Source organism: Euprymna scolopes, chromosome 36, assembly GCF_053919585.1.
Source record: "Euprymna scolopes isolate OS-2025 chromosome 36, ASM5391958v1, whole genome shotgun sequence".
Classification (NCBI taxonomy): domain Eukaryota; kingdom Metazoa; phylum Mollusca; class Cephalopoda; order Sepiida; family Sepiolidae; genus Euprymna; species Euprymna scolopes.
Genome location: NC_136517.1, coordinates 88,246,796 through 88,269,749, shown reverse-complemented (window position 1 = coordinate 88,269,749; position 22,954 = coordinate 88,246,796). Strand labels below are relative to the sequence as shown.

Here is a 22,954-nt window from a genome sequence, read left to right as displayed (position 1 = left end):
CCCTACATCAAAGTGGCAATGTGCCTCGTTTGGGGTGAAAATCTAATTAAAAAAAAATTAAAATTCTAGAAGTGTAAGCCATTTTGAGTTTCAGAACAGTTTCAGATGGTTCGCTGTTACACACAAGTCCTGGGAGGTGACTTGTTTGTAGTAGACAGTTCCACAGAACAAAATATTCTTACAGTGTCGAAACCCGGGAAAGAACATGTGAAATTGCTCCAGAAAAGGTTTAATATTCATGAAGCAATTCTGGTTTCTGATTGGTTGGTAGCAGAACGTTAATTAATTCAATTCGTCAGTTCTTAGCAGCATCGTTAATAAATAGAATCGTCCGACTGTGTGGGATCATACCCCATCATCTCTCTTGAGATGATGGGATGTGTCTCCTAGCGGCCTCGGCTGCAGAGAGACAGGGTAGTACCAGTCAAGGATTCGTCACTTGACACTCAGCCCAACAGGTGAGGGGCCGGGAACTGGCCCAGCACCTGTTGGACTGAGGTACACCGCCTGGGTAATACCCAGGAGGTCCACCCTCCCAGGCCTTGCCACCGGGCTTTCCGGTGGGGCAAGTTTATTGCTTGCTGCTGAGGCGCCCCGACCGGGGAATGCCGACAGGGTTACTCAGGCAATTTTTAAAATTGCAGATGTGCCCCTCCTTTAGGGGAGCCTGCAGGTATCCCACTTTCCAGGCCTTGTGCCAAACATTGCCGATGTGGGCGGCAATTAAATATATACCCCATTATACCTCCAAAATATTGCAACAAAAATTTTAGAAAAACTTAATAAAACAACATGAAACGAAATCTGCATTTTTCTTTTTTGTTGTTGTTGAAGTGCAGAGGGCATTCTTCTCTGTAGGCATACACATAAACAACTCGTTTTTATAGGAATTAGTCGGTATAAGGGAATTAACTCTTTGATTAAAACAATCAGTTAGTTCCTTTTAGTTAGTACATAGTCTGACTGGATAACCAACCCCTCCATGACGAAATTTACACCAGTTTAGGGCCAAAGAATGAATAATTGTTTATTAATTTTAAATTAGCAGGGAGATCCAACGTTACCCAGGATTGGATGCTCCATACTTCCAATTGTCATCAAATTTGGCAAAATGTCCCATTTTTTTTCAATCAAATCTAATTAAAAAAAATTAAAATTTTAGAAAAACTTAATAAAACAACATAAAACAAAATCTGTATTTTTCTTTTTTTGTTGAAGTGCAGAGGGCAGCACGAGTGTTGAAATATTTGGTAAGGGGGGGAGGGGGTCGTCCCAGGCCATCAAAGGTTAAGAAATGCTGAATTAGTGTTTTAATGTTATTTTTTTAAATTTATTTGTTGATTTTTAATAAGGCATGGTTAAAATGAAAGTTGTTTATGAGTAATGCCGAAATGCATTTCACTCGAAATAATTTTGGTGCCCGAAATAGGAATTAACCGGGAGTCTTGGTATACTTTATTTTATGATCCAACCAAAAGATCCGAAAACAATTCCAGTAAACTTAGCCTCCTATAAAACTAATTATATATATATGTATATATTTATTTTATTTTTTTAATTATATTTTTTAAAATTATATTTTTTTTCTTTTTCTTCTATGGACAGGTTCGCGACTTGAAATAAAAAAATGGAAAATAACAACAAAAAAGCTAAGAAAAACAAAAAGAGATCCTCCGAAAATCCGACAACGAAAAATCCGAACAACAACAACAACAATAACAATAAAACCAAAAATAATAATGATCAAAAAACCAACAACAACAACGATACCAAAAATAATAATGATAAAAAAAATAACAATAACAAAACCAAAAATAATAATGATAAAAAAAACAGCAAAAACAACAACAACAACAATTCCGCATCAAAGAAGACAACGAACTTGAAAAAGTCTTCGAAAACGAAGTAAGTAAACATTTTCTTATTTAATTACTTGTCTCATAACGACAACCTCTAAGGTTTTCTCTTCAGAATAAGCAATAACCAAAAGTCACAGGGAACCAGCTGTGCACTATAGCAGGGCTTTACATTGCGAGTGAAACAGTCGCACTAGCGAGTGATTTTTCAACGTGGCGACTAGAAATAATGAAACGCTTATCTTTTGGCAATTGTATTTCTGACACCGTTGTGGCAAAAATTTAGTTTCACCATGACTAATGTTTGTGCGAATTTAAAAAAAAAAAAAAAAAATTCAAAGCATGGTTGTTGAGAAAAGTGCGAAGAAACTGACAGATGAACGGGATCTATGAAGTTTTTGGTCCAATCCCTTCATTGTCAGGGGACCAAAAACTTCATAGCAATAAAAAAAACTTTGCAATAAAGAGCAATGCATATTTATCTGCATCTACAGGGCTTTACATTGCGAGTGAAACGGTCGCATTTGCGAGTGATTTTTTTCAAAGTGGCGACTAGAAATAATGAAACGCTTATCTTTTGGTAATTGTATTTCTTTCGCTGGCAAAAAATTCGGCATTAAATAACGTGCTGAAGATGAAGCAAAAGAGCCGGCATCGTTCAAGGTTTAAAAAAAAAAAAAGTATGATAACCATTAGGTTAGCTTGCCACATACTTTAAAATGTGTTTTCAAACACTTATACTTAACATAAGGAAGGCTCACTACTGAGTGAAAAATATAATAGACACCCGTCTAGCTGAATCCACTGTGAAAAATTTCCCCCACTCTATATATGTGCCTAAATCAAAACGTGGATTCCATGAACAAAGCTTCTTTCTTAGAACTGCATGCCTGTGGAACTCTGTTCCGTCTGCCTGCTTCCCACCGGACTACAAATTGGATGTCTTCAAGTCCAACGTTAACAAATTCCTAATGAACCGCCCCCTTAAGTAAACACTTCATCAAATCTCCACACTAACGTAATGTACTTGCAATAACCTTTATCCCTTAGTGGCTTCCGGGCCTTGATAAGTGGTGATCACTGTGTAAAAAAAAAAAAAAAAAAAAAAAAACTTTTTTAAAAATAAAACGAACAAAGTTAAATTATTTAAACAATAAAAGTTTAATAGAACAATATATTTTTTTTTTAACGAAGGCTGTTTAAAAAATATCTGAAGAAATTAGAATGTTTATACCTTCAAGTATCAACATAAAATTTGTTGTACACTTAGAATTACACTTCTTAAACAAACACAGAAAAATCTTTATGATGTATATACTCGTCATGGAACTAAGATGTCATATTCTAAAAATCATGTGGGTTTGGCTAGTAACTTTTCTATTTGGCTAGTAAACAAAAATATTTAGTTGTCAAAGGTCAACTACAGATAAATTTGTCCGTAGAGTCCTGTTCTTGTTGACTCCGGGTCAAAGGCCCGGGTGAAGTTGCACCCTAACAGGGGAGTGTGTTGTCAGCTGGGAAGGAAGAAAGGTTTAACCTTTTATAAACTCAGTTACATGATCAACTCGCATGAGTAATGGTCTTTGGTTGGACAAGCCAAAAAAGAAGTAGACCGCTACAACCAATCGGCAATCTAGTCTATACATCTATAAAAGTGTGTGAGGACGCTTCTCAACCTATATACTCGTCGAAATTTTGATCTACAGACTTGAAATTTACTATATACGGTATTCAGACATGTGGAAAACTTTTTTAACCAGTCTTCGTCCAGATGAAAGGGCTGCTAAGGGGTTAAAATTTAAAAAATTGTACCTGGTGGGTATCGGATGTTTATCTATTTGCTAACATGTTAATCGTTCACATTATGTTAAGAATAACAAGGTTTGAAAACGCCTTTTGGAGAACATGTCAAGCTGGCCTAATGGTTATCATATATGTCTTTAGGTTTTAGTTTCGATCTCAGCTCGAGTATTTTTTTTTTTTTTTTTTTTTTACTATACAGAAGGTCAAAAAAACATTGGTACCGTCAGTTTCAAGCCTAACAAGGGGGACCAGTTAATGGTAAATGTTAGGCACTCGTTGAAAACCTAACATTATTAACCGTTAACTGGTATCTCTTATGTTATGCTTGAAACCGACGGTATCAACGTTTTTCTTACCTTCTGTGCAGTTTTAAATGAATATATATTAAGCTCTTATACTGAAATTTTTTTCTTTGTAATCCAACACTTTGATGGAATTCTTTCCCCCCCAAACAGTGAACAAATATATATATATATATATATATATATATAGATATAGGGGGTACCAAATTGGTTAAAGGGAAAATTATTCCCAACTCGCATTTAGGTAAAAATGCACTTTCGTAAATAAATTCATTCAAAACATATTGCTAAAACCAAAACAAAACAACATCTAAGTAAATCGCGATATATCCAGACAGTTGGCGAGATGGTCCAGGGGTAAGGGTTTAGGCTCATTACCGTTGGGTCCCGATTTCGAATCTCGCTAGATTCAGCCACTCTGATGAGTCGTAGACGACGAAACACGTGTCAGTGGATAATTATATTTTTAAAATAATATATATACCGTTCCCCATGTGGGGGTACCAAATTGGTTAAAGGGAAAATTATTCCCAACTCACATTTAGGTAAAAATGCACTTTCGTAAATAATTGAATTCATTCAAAACATATCGCTAAAAACCAAAACGAACATCTATATATATATCTATATATATATATATATATATATATACTCGGGTTTTTTTTATTCAAAAGTAATGGACTAATGAATTCAACGAGGTTGTTAGATAGTGCTCAATAAAAAGAGCTGATAATACTTGTTTATTGTTATATAAACATGCTCACATCCCGCTGCTACAAATAGCCACTTGTTTCAATCAAACAACAGATATCATCAGGCAGCGACTTGACTATTCAAAAGTTCAATAAATAATGGATTTTTATTTTAGGTAGGAACTCTTTAAAAGTTGGAGTTAAAAAACTTAAAACACAGAACTTTAATTATAAGATGTAAAGAGGGAGGGGCAATCTAAATAAAGTTAAAAGATTATAATGGAGAGAGAGTGATTAAGAAGAGAAAAAAAAGAAATAGAGAAAGAAAATAAATGGAGAAAGAAAATAGAGAGAAAAATATATATATATAATATGGAGAAGAAAAAGAAAACAGATATGAATGGTTATTATAAAGAGAATAAGGACTAGAAGGGAAAAGAAAGAATGATGAGATAGAGTTAAAGAGAGAAAGTAAGAATTAATAGGAATCTTAAAAAGTTGACAGTATATAGAAAAAGAAAAAGATCTGCGTGTCAACCAATTTATGAACAATTATACAATTCAGTAATGAGACACGTTATTACAAATACAGACAGAAAATACAATCTAAGCGTTAGAAGTGAACATGTCAAAAAAGACAGCGAATGTATCCAACCAACATATTTATCATCTCACATACGTCCACGAGTAATATCAACGCAATTCAAACATACGTCTACAATTAATTAAGCCCTTTATACTAAATGATATAAGATTAAAGTTTTCGCGTTTTTATTAAATATATAAATAAAAGAAAAAAAATAATGATAAAACAAAATTAAAATTATTAATAGTAATAATAATAATAATAAAAATAATAGTAATAATAGTAATAATAAAAAAACAGAATAAAATTAATATTTATTATCTTTTTAATATAACATATTTAGCCATAAGAGGGGATTAAATAAATTAAATAGGACTAATAATTATAAATAATAATCTACTAATATTTATGTATATAAAAAGAATACAATATATATATATATATATATATATATACACACACACATGCATATAAGTAAAGGTGTAACTCTATACTATTAAGTTGAAAGTTTAAGCTAGTTAAGTATAAATATAAAGTCATATTAAATCATAAATTAATACATTCAAGACAGTATTACTAAAAACATAGATACAAGTACACTTACATATAAATATATAAATATATTTAGGCAAAAGAAGTAATTAAATCAACAAAATACTCAAAAGTAGCGACACACAGGTAGATAGTAACAAAATTAAAAATAATAAAATACATATGTATATACCCACAGAGAACCAACAGACATACAAATATACATATATATATATATATAATTTTATGTATACACATACATACAAAAAAATACACAAATATATGAACACAGTCATATACTAATATACAGCAACGCACGCACACATATATATACGCACACATAAATATGTATAATTCACATAAACCATATATATAGAAATACATACGAATACAAATTATTTGACAAGAGTATAGGTAGATGCATACACACATAAAAGCATACAAATGGATTGAATAAACATTATTAGGGGAGTACACAACAAAGGAGGATATACAAAATAACATAAAAATATATAAATCTAAGTACACACGGTCATAAAATAAGCACATAGACACATACATATACACATAGGCACACAGGTATATAAGATAGGGGAAGTAAAGAATGAAATCAGGCGAGGAGAAAGTATATTAATAGTATTTTAATAAATTATAGAAATCAGTGACAATTTTAAATTTATTTAAATTTTATATCTAAACTAAATTACTTAAAAGATGGTTTTTATAATGTTTGCAATTAATTGAGTTTTCGTGCTTCTTATTTAATAATTTATCTCTTTCTCTAGAAGTATAAATAATTTCTCATAAAGACAAAGGTAACAAGGTGAGTCTAAAGATGAACAGGTTTTAGCTTTCTTTAAAATTTTCCAATTTACTATTGGGGAGTAACCTTGCTCTACTAGTTCATTGTAATATTTAGACAAGGAAGTTCTATTTTTGTACTCATTATTTTCAAAAGAGCACTTGTGACCGGTAAATCTTTCTTTAAAATTGTTAATAGAGAAAAATACTTGGGTTTTTGCTTTCCCGTAAATTCCCTTATACCCCCTCCCCTATTTTGGCAACGTGTTACAAAGGTAAACGATATTTGTTTTATCATTAAGTTTCCATTATAAATTGCCTCACCATGTCTTTTATCGCGTATGTAACAAATATATATATATATATATATATATTAAATTTATTTGTACAAACATTGATGGCTACATATGTGCATACATGTTTCTGTAATCACCCGTTACTGGGGAGATTACGTCTTCAGGCCAAGTCAAGGGTAATTCTTGGCCTGAAGATGTAATCTCCCCAGTAACGGGTGATTACAGAAACATGTATGCACATATGTAGCCATCAATGTTTGTATAAATAAATTTAATATACCTGCTCTGTTTACTCATTGAGCACTTTTTGGTTGACACATATTGTTTCATTGGATGTACTTTTAGGAAACTAAACTCTACTGCCATAATAAATATATATATATATATATATATATATATATATATATATATATATATATATATATATATATATAATCTGCGTTTTTTATCTACGTGAAAATCACATTTATACCCCAATTATACTTATTAAAAGTCAGTGTGGTTTTTTACCTATACACAAAGATTCCAAAGATGGCCTCTACCAAAGTCAAGGATCACGTCACCATAGTTGCACCATGAGCGTGACGTCACTTGAACAGTGAACGAGCCTTACATTTTAGGAAGGTCGCGGTATTATTATCTTGGTGATTACCAGGGCTGTGACAAGAGAATATTCTTATCATTGTTTTGACTCTCTAGTATATATCCGACACCGTTAATAAATCGAGAACCACATCACTCTATCTAAAAACATATAAGATACTAACTCAAAAGTCAAAACAATCGAAAGAATATTCTGATAAAAGATTGATTTGATTTTTTGGGGGGAATATTGTGAAAGATATCAAAGTTGAAGTGTGTAGATCTGCGTGCGTCATAACAGTCACTGATAATCCATTCGACTTTTATGACATTGAACATTAGTGGTCAGAAACTAGGACGTTTGTAACAAGGTTTTAACAAAAGCAAGACAAGCCGATCCTTCAAATTTTTTTGCATTATATCGCTCTCCCCACTCCCCTCACCACTCCGATACATATGAGGTTGCAAGATGCGTGAAATTAAAGAAAGAAAACAAAAATTACACTTTCATAGAAATCGTCATTTTAAATGCTGAAAGAGAAAAATCCTACCAGCAAAAGTGCAGTGTAAGATATATATATATATAGCAGTTCAGCCCGGCTTTGCTCGGGCCCTATATACTGTTTATAACTTATATATATATATATATATATATATATATATATATATATATATATATTAGCAAATTATAGTGATTCAATGAAATTAAAAAAAAACCTTTATTCAAATCAAGGATTTTTTATTATTCCAAGTAAGACAAAGAATACTTTCGAAATTTTATCTCCTTATCCTATAGGGTTTCGATGCTTACCATCTCTTCAGAGGAGAAAATATTAGCAGATAGATATAACGGTATTCACCCTATTTGCTAAAGTCAGTTAGACATGGAAAATCATAATCAAAAATTGATTAAATAGAAGTCACATAGCAGGGGAAATTGAGGAAAAGGATATAAAGGTTTAGTTCCAAATTGCGCAGTAAAATCCAAGGTAACCGTCCTTTAAAGCAGTGAGGTAATGAGATCCAAGCTGTATATTGTGTAATCCACATCATAGAGTAGACATCCAATTCCAGTAATACCAATAAAAAAAATTTTTTTTTAAATTCCAACCAGACCTTAAAAATCTTTTCACCGGCCCATAAAGAAGAATTACTCCAGAAATATATCCAACTTGGACTTCTACTGATACGCGCGCGCACACACACACACACACACACACACACACACACACACACACACACACACACACACACACATATATATTTTATTATTTTTTTATTATTTTTAAAACAGTAATCTACGTACACGCGTGTTTCGAGGTAGTTACCTCCCGTCAGCGTAGTTCAACTGTTTCTAGGGATCGAACCTCAGACCATGTGTGTGTGTGTGTGTGTGTGTATATATATATATATATAATATATATATATATATATATATATATATATATTAGCAAGTTATGACAATTGGAAAGAAGGCCATGTATATATATATATATATATATATATATATATATATATATATATATATTGGCAAGTTATGACAATTGGAAAGAAGGCCATGTATATATATATATATATATATATATTAGCAAGTTATGACAATTGGAAAGAAGGCCATGTATATATGTATATATATATATATATATATATATATATTAGCAAGTTATGACAATTGGAAAGAAGGCCATATATATATATATATATATATATATTAGCAAGTTATGACAATTGGAAAGAAGGCATACACATGACTACACAATGCCTACATCTACATACTCACTTATACTTAACATGAGGAATTTGAACAATTCGCACATGCGCAGTCGTGAAACAGTTGACAAACAGATTTATATCCGATAACCCCCTCCCCAAGTACCAAATTTTCAATTCTGACCTCCTTTTCTGAATGAACACCGATTAAATAGTTTTCGAGTCTGGAGATCAAAAATTAGTTGAGTATATAGGTTAAGAGTTGTCCTCACACACACACATTGTCACTTTTATATGCATGTATACTAGATGATGTACCCAGCGTTTCCCGGTATTAAACGTAATATTAAATTCCTTAAAAAAAAAAAAAAAAAAAAAAGGAAAGAGATAAAAAGAAACCGAGATATGGTCAGGGTTAGTATTATACAGTTGTTGTAAGTAAATTAAAAAATAATGGAAAATTTGTATTGAGATCGAACCAAAACCTAAATTGACTCGAGTATGATAACCATTAGGTTAGCTTGCCACATACTTTGAAATGTGTTTTCAAACACTTATACTTAACATAAGGAAGCTGTCATGTGAATGATTCGCACATGCGCAGTCGTGAAACAGTTGACAGACATAAAAAAGTTTGATACCAAGTTTTCAGTTTTGACCCCTTAGCAGCCCTTTTTTTCCCCCCGAATGAAAACCTACTAAATTATAAGTTTGTAGATAAAAAATTTGAGTATATAGGTTGAGCTGTCCTCAGACGTTCTCACTTTTATAGATATAATAGAATAATAATCCTTTTATCTTATAGTAGAATAATAAAATGAAAATGAAATATTGGGAAAGAAATTGGATAATAATATAATCTGTCTGCCTCCATATTTTCAAACTCTGTTATATATATATATATTGTTACGATCCAAAGCCAGAGGAGACCGGGGAAAGAAAATTCGGACTCCAGGTTGGACGTAAGTCCAGGCTGCGGATATAAGCAGAGCGATCGTGACGCTGCTAGGGGCAGGTTATTTATAGAATCCATGCGAGACCATGCAAATGCTGTCGGGTATACAGCAGCAGTTGCAGCTGGTGAGAGAAAAAGGAGAAAGAAAAGGAAGGGGTCCGAGTTGGCATTTTTTTCATTTTGTTTGGTTTGTGGAATGAGCGGCGAAAAAAAACAAACAAAAAAAAGGATAAATAAAGCCATATAAAAGGGATACATATATATATATATATATATATATATATAAACTGTATTTCTGCCTCCAACCTCCTCATTATCTCATGTTGAAAGTATTTTTTTTTTTTTTTTTTTTTTTGGCCGCCTTTTTATGTGCTCGCTTTTCACTGTTTTGCTTAGATTTAAGGAAAATTCGATAGGCGATAACATTTGCTCACTCTCAACTGGATTGGGGACCAGTTGTGTAGCTGTCTCTGGGGGTATCCTTCTTTAAGCCGGGTGCAGGTAGTAACCCTAAGTCCGTGTGCTGACATTAAAGTTACTGCTGCGCATTTAAAATTGTAACAATATACATACAGCACAATCATGTTGACATGGCGGTTCTTGCCAGATCACTGAAGTTAAGCAACGATAAGCCTGGCCAGTACCAGATGGGTGACCATTTGGGAATGCTCAGCACTGTATGTACTGCGCAAAGTCATAAGAAATTTTCAGGCTGGTATCTGGAGGCGCATTAATTCACTGGGAGAGATGCACCCCTAGTCTTAGTTAAGATATGCAGGTAATTTGACATCGGCAGCAGGATCTTGAATGGCCATGGAGGAGAATGAATCTCTAGCAGATCAACTGTTCTATCGTATTAAGAGTTCCTATTTACAATGCCTCCCCACGAGGGCAGAATTAGACACCAGAGTCGGTTTTTAACGTGGAGAAAAGGAACAAAAATAAAAGTTGTATCAGTCGTGAAGGATTTCTCCTCCACTGAGAGAGAACAAGAAACCGCAGTGCAGCATCTGAAGAGCAGACACTACACCCCGATCCTGGCCCGAAGGCCAAGAACATCCGCACTTAGGGGATTAAGAGTTACATTATTCGATTGCAGCTATGCGGATGATCTAAAAACAACGGATAGGTGCAAACAGACGAGTCAGATGACATTGCACTGGGGAGGTAATGGCCACCCACTCTATGTATTCTGCCAAGTTCAAAATCGTTTGATGGCTTCAAAGCTATCGGACCAAGAATGGACCGAAGCCCATGGAGAACACTAACCATGATTTCATCTACGGCATGAACATGCCATGATACAAGAAGAAGAATATATATATCTACAAGGAACATTATGAAACACTAAACGACACAAAGAAACTCATATACGCACGTTCATTATAGATGCACGTCTTACATTCTTCAGAATAATGTTACGCAATAAATCTACTGGTGTGCAGTTCCAGTCATTATCAGCTTCACAAAATATTATTGGATGTAATCTTCTCTATATAAATAAAATGAACTCCCGTCGGATTTTGACCTTAATAGGATTAAAAATCAAGATATTTCATGCAAATATAATATGCACAAAACGGCAGAACAATATCTGAGGTGTGTTATAGGCTTATTATTTCTCAAATTCCTCGATAATCTTAGATTTCTATACTTTTTCTGCTGAGAAGTCACGGCCAAAATCGGTTAAGATCAATGGAAGTGGTAAAATATTTTCTCTCTAATAAATTCCTCCTCCCCCCTGCCACCACTTAACACCGTTTGGGGATCGTTCACAAGGAACAGTTGAGAAGAGAACACCGGTTTGGCTTCGTAGTTCTTTCATGTGAAGTTATTTAAAATCACTAAACTAAGCTGCAGTGCTCTGTGGCGTAGTGGTTAGCGTGCTGGACAATTCACATTATATTTTCACGTTCGCGCCGACCTACCGTAGTCTTTTTTTTTTTCCTAAACAACTGGAATGGACTTTTCTTGGTGGCCGAACTGTTAACGTTGCAGATGTTTTTTTTTTTTTTCACACTTTATTTTCCTACTTTTACTCATGACTCCGGGTTTGATCCTTCCTACTTACCTACCATAACATTTTTTTAAACTCCCCCCCCCGTCCCGGAAACAAACACTCGGGCAACGCCGGGTACCCCCGCTAGTATTTTATATAAGACAATCCCAGCTAAATAAAATTGCTCAATATGCAAGGTAGAGCCTTGGAAATATTACAATACACATTAGATCTTTTTACATTCCCACCACCAAGAACTTCCATCTCACGATTTAGCGTGCATTTTGGATTTGAAGTTCAATATCCATTTTTTTTTCTGCCTCGATATCAAAATTCCTTTATTCTATGTAGTTAAAATGATTTAAAAATTTAAATTTTTTCTATGTTTATTGCTTTTAGCAAATAAGGTGCAAACCATTTATAATATTTGCTAATATTTTTCCTCTGAGGAGATGAATAAACCTCGAAAACTCATGGGTCAAGGAAATATACTTATTAAAATGTGTTTTGCTTTGCGCATAATAAAAATTCTAGATTTGAAAATTAATCTTTTCAAATCAAAAAAAATTTAAATACCTAATATATATATGTCATCCAGATACAGTACTGTTTCACTGTTTCACAGCTCATCAGTGCGGCTAGACAAGCAACTACCTCAAACCAGGAGCGAAACCCAACCACCCATATGACAGTCGGAGCTTCTAGCCATTGCATTATTTGACTGCTGCTATGCGGGCAGTGAATTAACAATGTTTTGACATTGTCCAAATACCTAAGCTCAATTTGTTTACACAAAGAGTATCTCTTCATACGCTAATGGTAATTTGTATATCACTTTCCAATATGCTCAGCCCAAGATAGGGAGCATTATAGGTATCAACATACAGTACTGTTTCGCTGTTTCACAGCTCATCAGTGCGGCTAGACAAGCCTCAAGCCAGGATCAAAATTTGGTTTTTAGATATGTATGGCTAGGTTTCCTTCCTCTTATCTATTTGCCTGTCTGGTACCTAAGGTACTTCAGCTTTTATGCATTTTTATTCTTATAAAATTTATATGCTAATTAACATATTGCTGACGACATCTTACAATCTTATTAAATTTACTCATATATATTACTAGCAGGGCTACCCGGCGTTGCTCGGGACCGTATAAACAATGAAAAAACAAAAGCAGATATTGAACATATGTTTTATTCTTAGGGGAGAGGAATCTTTCATCTCAAGTTTTGGCGTTACAAACAAACATTTGTCTTTTATATATATAGATAATGACAGGTTTTTTTGGGCCCCCCCCCCTCGAAGATAACTGATCAGTTGACCAACTTCTAGTGGTCCGTTTGACGTGAAATTTCGATATTTGTCATCCGGGTGATGGGGCTTCGATATGATACCAAATTTGTCAAGTTTGGTTCCGTCTTTCAAAAGTTTTAGCGTTACAAACAAACATACATACATACACACAGATGTTTGGCTTTTATATATATAGATTAATTAATATGTAATTTTTTTTATGTATTAGTATAAATAACTGTATTGTATCTACATTTTTTTTATTGGGCAAGTGCTATTATCCACTGGGGAGCTATGTGTTATATATGAGTCTTATTAAAAGAGAGTCTTAGAGAGAGTTTTATTAAGAGGGATGTTGTGAGGGAGATTGTTCGTGTTATGACGATTCATATATATTAAAAGTGTAATAGAAGCTCTTTGAGTGATGAAACAGTGTTCAGAGAGTCTTAGTGTTCATATTGTGTATGTAACGACATTTTAAACCACATTATATACATAAGACATGTATTTTAAACCACATGATATACATAAGACATGTATTTTAAACCACATGATATACATAAGACATGTATTTTAAACCACATTATATACATAAGACATGTATTTTAAACCACATGATATACATAAGACATGTATTTTAAACCACATGATATACATAAGACATGTATTTTAAACCACATGATATACATAAGACATGTATTTTAAACCACATTATATACATAAGACATGTATTTTAAACCACATTATATACATAAGACATGTATTTTAAACCACATTATATACATAAGACATGTATTTTAAACCACATGATATACATAAGACATGTATTTTAAACCACATTATATACATAAGACATGTATTTTAAACCACATTATATACATAAGACATGTATTTTAAACCACATGATATACATAAGACATGTATTTTAAACCACATGATATACATAAGACATGTATTTTAAACCACATTATATACATAAGACATGTATTTTAAACCACATGATATACATAAGACATGTATTTTAAACCACATGATATACATAAGACATGTATTTTAAACCACATTATATACATAAGACATGTATTTTAAACCACATTATATACATAAGACATGTATTTTAAACCACATGATATACATAAGACATGTATTTTAAACCACATGATATACATAAGACATGTATTTTAAACCACATTATATACATAAGACATGTATTTTAAACCACATTATATACATAAGACAAATATAACAATTTTCACTTTACCTTTTGGTAGAATTAAAACACAAAGACGACGTTTATAAAAACACATGATGGGTTTATTTCTTCTCACGACCGGGCGTGGTTTTCTGAGTCAAGAATTCAAAGCTTCACATTCTAACTTTCAAAAGTGACCGTCTCGCTTCTAGACGTTCGAATCCCAACTGCAGACTATCGTCTGTCGTCCTCAAACTCCCTCTGAGTTTCTCCTTAACTCTAAAGTTTTCTAACTATATCTAGAACTTCCCATTTTCCATGACGTCATACACATTTTAAAACATGTGTCTTCTTTCACGTGTTCTGGACATGCGTGTCCAAAACTTTTCCTTTGTTTACAAAAGGAATTTTAACCTATATTCCCAGTAACCTATATTTCCAATATGTTAAAAACATGTTTATTTAATTATCTTGTAGTTGCATTCCTCAATTGAATTTTTCATAACAGAATTGACAACGCACATTCTTTTCTTGAAACTATTTTATCTCTAAGCTAAACAATGGTTTGTTTTACATTCCATTTTCCAATTCTCTCTCGTAATCTATTTCTAAACCTAATTTACGAGGTTCGAATTTTGTCTATTCTATTTCATTTTCATTTTAACTAAATCTCTCTATTTTTATACTTACATGAAAAGGGGACAGCCCTTATCATGTAACACATGTATTTAACAGCTGTCCTGTTTTTAAATCTCCGAAACAGCTACATAGTAAACAGCTGAGGATCCCCGTTTTCTATTTACAAACTTTTAGTTAAGGTTTTCTTTTTTCATTCTTATGTAATTTAATTATATTTTATAGGTATCTAGGAAAAGGCCACTACATATGTTATAAATTCCAAATTTCCACAACCTGGCAAATACTGGTACACGCTAGCAAATTAAGATTTGCAATTACAGAATATGATTCTAATTTTTTCCTTTGCTCTTTATTCTAACACTACACTAAGTTTACTGTGTTATTTCGCTACAGTTGATATTGTGTAGAACAATAAGAAAATCATAGTGAACAATGCATTCAACAAAATTTCACACACATTTCTAGATACCTATATCTAATAAGTTCAAAAGAAAGGACACACTTAGGGAGGTATTTTGGTGGTCAAGTCACTAAATAGAGATTAGCTGGTTTCCCGGCATAGCCCAGGATGTAATAAAGATTGACTGAAATACATGTTCTAGCTGGTTTCTAGGCGTTGCCAGGGATGTAATATAGACACATTATGTTGTATATTACCTGTTCTCTTCTCTCTAAGGTAAAACAATTTCATATACATGCTGTAAATTACCTACGCTAGGGATAAAACATGAACAATACCAGTCCTAGGGTAGATAAAACAAATAATACATAGAGATGAAAGATTCCTCTCCCCTAAGAATAAAACATATATTCAATATCTGCTTTTGTTTTTTCATTGTTTATACGGTCCCGAGCAACGCCGGGTAGCCCTGGCTTATGTAAGTGCTAAGTCTATTCCTGTTTAACAATTTTAGTTAAGGCTTTTTTTTTATCCTTGTATAAATGAATTCTCTTCTGTAATTATAAGCTTATTAGAAGTCAGATTATGTAGGTGCTAAGTCTGCGATAGGTTAAATTTAGTTCTTTATTTTTACATTTATTTTACTCCAAGCTTCTTTAGACTAATATATATATATAATATAAAGCTGTGTGTGTGGTCACGAATAGGCTCCTATATGGTTGACTATTTAAAAAAAAAAAACTGATTACATATGATAGATGTATCGAGACACAGGAATGGGTATATTTGATCTGGCAGAACGGTGGTTCATTAAAATTGTGGGGTCTGCGCTCGCGCCTGGTCCACAAAGTATGGAAATAAAAAATTTAAAAATTAAAATAAAACGTTTACAAGTGTTTTTGATATAGATGTACATAAGAATACTTTGATAAGTATGTTTTAACTTAAATAGGGATGGTATAATAAAATTGTGGAGTCTGCGTTCACGCCTGGCCTCGATAGAATGGAAATAGGCACAAACTTTAATAAAGACTTTTCATAGCTATCTGCATAAGTATACTTTGATAATTATGTTTCAGTTTGAAGAAATATGGTATAATAAAATTATTGGGTGTTCGTTCGCGCCTGACCTCCATAGAATAGAAATATGTCACAAAGTTTAACAAGGTTTTTTAATATAGATCCACAGAATATTGTGATAAGTGTTTCAGCGTGAACAGGTATGGTATAATAAATTATGGGGTTTATCTATTTTATTTTTACTTTCATCATATTTTGCTTTGGTTTTGATACCCCCGAATTCGAAGCTATCGCTTTACAGCCCTTCCTTTTCATAACCTATCATATTTTCATAAATCAGAGTCCATTTTCTGTAGGCTGTTTTTGAACCCAGTCAACGACGGGTACTTTTGCTAGTATATATATATATATATATATATATATATATATATATATATATATATATATATATACATATATATATATATATATACCTTACCCACTGGGTACTTTATAAATTCCAACGTGTTTTCTTCTATGGCAAACACTTGACCCTCTCTCTCCTTTCCAATACGATCTTTTTTATAACGTCTTTTTAAATCGATCCGAACGTTTCGGCAAAGTCAAGAGATTAGAGCATTTCTATAATGATCCGGACCCTATTGATTTTTTTGCAATAAGGGTTTGTTTTCTGCAATTCTAGGAGGTCCACCTTTCTCTCTTCGAGAAAAGGGTGTTAGTTTATTGCTAATCGCCCGAGGCGCCCTAACTGGGGGATGCCGACCAGGCTGCCTATCCACTTTTTGCAGGTCGGAATGCCCCTCATTGGGGTGGGGGCGAGGGTGGGGTGTGCTGACTTCCCAATCCCACTTTCCGACCCTGGTGTCTTTCTTTGCAGTGGGAGAGAACTAAATTGCCTAGTGTCTCTTGCACTTGGTTCACTGAGTATATTCGCCAGGTAGATTTTGGAATACTTTTTCACGGACCCGTTGACTCCCATAAATGCTGGAACGATGGAGATCTTCGTAAAATTCTAGTTTCTTTTCGTGCTGTAAAATAAAACGTTGGTATTTCGTTATCTTTTCCCTTTTAGCTGTTTTTTTTTTTTTGTTTTGTTTTTTTTAAGAATCTGCGTTCATATGGACTTAAAAATCTTATCGGATTTTGACAGAAAAAAAAGAAAAAAAACAAACTAAAAAAAACTAAAAGCTGAAGCAGACGGCCGGATTTGTAATTAATCTATGTTTCTCTCTCTTTCTCTCAGCTATGATTTTTTCTCTCGTTCACTATCTTCCTCTTTTGCCTGTGATCTTTACATCTTTCTCTCTCTCTCTACATATATATCTATATATGGATGGATAAAAAAATCAATACGAAAAATATACAAATGTTTATATCTTTTCTGTATTTATTGACCATTTGTTGACTTATAGGAATACAAAAAGTCTTTCGAAAAAAAAACGAAAATGTTTCTTTCGAAAGCACAAAATTTTCGATTGATCCTTCGGTTTTCATCAGTGTGTGTGTATATATATATAATATTAAATGTTATAATACAAAATGTTTAAATTCAACGTTATTTCACGCGGTTAATGGTAGCTGGATTTATACGGTCTTCGCTAATCGAGCCAGAGATGTCTCGTGTTGCGGGGTTCGAATCGTTCGACTGATATTAATGGTGAGACCCTGCACTGAAGATTCCCGAAAGGATGAAACACTAGTGTCTGTAGGTATTTAATTATTATAGTAAAAAAAAAATATATATATTTTTCTCTATGTACCTCTCCCTATATATATATATATATATATATATAGTAATTTATAAAATATATATGGCAATTAAGCTACACTGAATATTCGGCGTTTCATCCACTCTAGGATTCCTCAGGCTTATGCGAGAAACAACCGCAGAATTCGCGCATAAGCCTGACGAATCCTAGAGTGGATGAAACGCAGAATATTCAGTGTAGCTTAATCGCCATATATACTTTATAAATTACTAACTAGTATTACGTATTGAGCACTTTTGAAGTAAATACTTAAAGTTTACGCATAAATCTATACTTTCGTATATTAATTTATGTGAGTAAATGAAGTAGTTATATATATATATATATATATATATATATATATATATCAATATTTCACGTGAAACCTTCTCCCTATCCTTCCAATTTTCCTCACATATGTTCTCTCTCTCTCTCATATTCGCTATCCCCCTCTCTCTCTCTCTCTCTCTCGCACTCAACGTCTCTTTCATACCATCTAGGATTGACCTTTCTTTTTTCTCTCTGATTTTATTTTGTTACCTCTCTTTCTCAGTCTCTCTCACTTTTCTTTCAGTCGCCTCTCTTTCTTACCATTCTCGCTCTCCCCTTCTCATCTTGCAGGTGATTGTAATTACCTTTTGTCTCCTGACAAGCAAATCTTATTCCTGATTATTAAACTAAATTTAGCAGCATCTTTCCCCTCCCCCTCTCCAGTTTTTCTCCATCTCTTAAAAAACATATCTTCTTTTGAAAGAAATCGATTAACCGCTAGTTCAATTGACCCGATGTTTTGTTGGCTGCATTATTCATTGATCCATTCTACCCATGAGTAAATACAATATATATATATATATATATATATATATATATATATATACATACACACACACACACACACACACAGTTATATTTTTGGAAAAATATTCCAGCAGAGTGCTCTACTATAAGGAAAGAATTCCGAAAATAAGAGCGTATTATTTATATTATTTACAGAAAGTCCTCTGTACTGTCGGTTTCAAACTTGACAGTAGGGGACCGTTTTAGATCCCCATATCAAGCTCTCTTCAGCCGATACTCTTTTTTATAACTCATCTGTTTTATTGGAAATAAATTCTGGTTATAAAACGGAATCGGCTGAAGAGTTTGATATGAGGTTCTAGAACAGTCTCTTATCAGGTTTGAAACCGACAGTACCGATGATTTATCTAACCTTTCTGTAAATAAAAATAAATGTGTGTGTGTGTGTGCGGTTCAGAACCTACTGTTGATTTTATAAAATTATTTTTCTACAGGGTAGAACGATAAATTTGTCGCCCTAAAGAAAACAACACTTCAGGTTTATTTTAAAAGTTTTATTAAAAAAATCAATTCAAGTAACTTGATTATGTTGTAGAGTTGACATCTTTCCAATGTAGCCACCTTCAGCCTCAATCAATGCTTCAATACAGATCCGGAACTAGGGGCATGCCTTTTCCACAAGCGCCGATGAAAGAACAGGCGATTTGAAGTGAAGTTAACACCTTACACAGCCTAACATCACAAATGCAGTTGAGAAGTTTCATTACCACACAAGCGGGAAGGCCACAACATATAAAATCAATAGTAGGTTCTTTGATTTGACAGGGGTGCATTCGAAATGAATATTTCTGTTTAGAGCACAATTAAACCATGATACTTGACCTTTTACATTTTAAACTTTAATTCAAGCCATTATATATAAAATTAATTTCATAAAATCAAAAGTAGGTTCTCTTCAGTGCAATGTAGACTACAATGTATTGAGAAATGAGTCAGTGAATGTAATGTGTCCCCAACTAGAGCAGGCAATCAATTGATTTGATTGAAAAATAGGCGATTTCACTGATTTCGATGACAATAAAATATGGGAGTGTGAAATATTTGTTAATCATCATTTAATCCTGGGCAACATCGGGTCACCATACTAGTGTGTGTGTGTGTATGTATGTATGTATGTATATATATATATATATATATATATATATATATATATAATAAAAATTACAATTAAAATTACCGAAATGATCCAAGATGGTAAAATTAAAGTATATTATAAATATTAACTTTATAAATATTAATTCTTTATCTCAGCCAGATGTAAAAGCTCGATAAAACCAAATAGGAGATAGAGCTTATAGTACGAGCCAACAATTAATAAAATATGTTAAAAAACACTTTGAAATGAGTTAAAAAACATATTTAATCTGAAAAGGAAACACTAGATAAGTGGATAGTCCTTAATCCACGGAGTTTCGAAGAAATACTTTCCTTCTCATCAGAGGGTAGGAATTAGCAAAATGCGGGATCGGAATTTGCATGCAAAAGTAATATATATATATATATATATATATATATATATTACACCGGTTCTCATCAGATCACCGAAGTTAAGCAACGTTTAGCTTGATTAGTACCGGATGGGTGACCATTTGGGAATTCTAGGCGCTGTATGTGCTCTCTGCTCATCTCAGCATTTGTTTTCAGTCGTCCTGTACTTCACTTGCCAATGTCGACTCAGGAGAAGTATGATTGGAGATTATGCGTCTCCTGCCGCAAAAATTTCATGTGTAGGCACCCCTTCGTGGGTATCCATAGTCTGTCAAAGACTGAAAGAGCCTGTAATATATATATATATATATATATATATATATTAAGTAATGTGATTTATAATTTAAAAATTTTTAAAATTTTTAAAATTCAAAAATCAAAATTTTATTAAATTAAAAATCAGTTTCATAAGAAGGAACAACAACAAAGTCAATTATCTGTACGATCGTTTCGGAAATCCGTGCTTTTTATTTGTGGTATACATGAAGTCACGTAGAACAATTATACATAGTTTTTTTGGTAAGCACGGTCTCCTCATCAGCAAATTTAGGAGGATTTCTATTGAATTGAAAAGACACCAAAAATAAACCTAGCATTAAAAGTAAGGCAGATGAATCTTTTAGTTTTTCTTTTTTTGAAATCAGGAACTGTATTTAAAGTAGTCATTTAGATGTTTGCTATAGCTTTTTATTTTATTGACTTTAGACTATTATTCTAATCTCCTTTAAATTTATTTATATATATATATATTTAAAGGAGATTAGAACAATAGTCTAAAGAGCTGAGTGTATTTTAATGTAACAGTGAAATTACTAGTTTAATTAAAATACAGGAAATAGAAAGTGCTCGTTGTAATTTAGATATATAATAAGCTCGATAGTTAAATGTCCTAGAGCTAATTCAATATTAAGTAATGTGATTGATAATTTAAAATTTAAAAATCAAATTATAATTAAATTAAAAATCCGTTTCATATGAAGGAACAACAACAAAATCAATTATCTGTACGATCGTTTCGGAAAACAATGCTTTTTATTGTGGTATACATCAAGTTATGTACAATAATTATATATAGTTTTTTGATAAGCAAGGTCTCCTCATCAGCAAATTTTGAAGGGTTTTTATTGAATTTAAAAGACACCATAAATAAACCTAGCATTAAAAGTAAGGCAGATGAATCTGAAAAAATTGAAATAAAAGGTCTGGATTTAAAATTTATAAGAAAATTAATATGGGTTAGAGATAGAAATAATTAGAGAAAAATATATATTTTTGAATTTACATAGTAAATCACCCCCCCACACACACACACAAAAAAAGAAGTAGGTCAAAACAATCTTTCAATCAAAATAGCAGTGAGTGCCCGGGCGACTGAAAAAAAAAAAAAAAAAAAAAAAAAAAAAAAGCCCCGACAGCCGGGTTCGAACCTGAAACGCAAAAGAGGAAAAGTGGGGGAAAAAAGTTACTGGCAAATGCGCTTGCTGTTACGGTCATAACACTGCAAAATAACGTTTTTAAGCGTAGCTTCAGTTTGATACGCATGCGTGACTTGCGAAAAACCCAACGCAGAAACTGCCCCCTTCCCCATTCTTCCAAAATATGCTCTTTCAAACAGTACCGGTTTCACCTCAGGCCGATGCAGTTGATAAAAGTATTTAGTAGACATTTAAACACACACGTATTGAAAAAAAAATTGCTGCTGTGAAACCGGACATAGTTATATGGAAGAAGTCGGAAAAAGTGGCAACCGTGATTGAGGTAAGTGTCCCTAATGATTGAGGTCTGAACAGAGCTGAAAGAGAAACAGACCAAATACCAAGGTCTCATGTATGATATGAAAAGAAACTGGAATCTTAGGGAGATATCAATCATACCAGTTATTATAGGTGCCACAGGGCTTATGAAGAAGAACCTGAAGTCCTACCTAACTAATATTCCTGGTGAACCAAGTGCAAAAGAGATCCAAACAGTTTCACTTAAGGGAACAACGAGGATACTAAAAAGAGCTCTCGGTTGGTTTCAATAAAAAGCAGGGCAATGTTGGCAGCTGGTTTGGTTGCCCCATACCTAGCGTTACAATCTTCAAAGGAAGAAAATTAAAAAAAAAAAAAAAAATAGATAAATAAAATCTCCTTTGTACAATAGAAAATTAGAGAAAAAGATATATGAATTATTTGGTATACATTGACAAGATCAAAGTGTAG

The 22,954-nt window shown here is 32.9% G+C and overlaps 1 protein-coding gene across 1 annotated transcript in view; it reads left to right on the top strand.

The window, feature by feature from the left end:
- LOC145260675 (lysophosphatidylserine lipase ABHD12-like) overlaps positions 1 to 22,954 on the top strand; it is a 121,923-nt gene that overhangs the window by 10,061 nt on the left and 88,908 nt on the right. The window contains exon 2 of the mRNA XM_080119032.1: positions 1,606 to 1,905. Coding sequence (XP_079975158.1) covers positions 1,628 to 1,905 — 278 coding nt within the window. The 5' untranslated portion in view covers positions 1,606 to 1,627. The remainder of the gene's footprint in view (positions 1 to 1,605; positions 1,906 to 22,954) is intronic.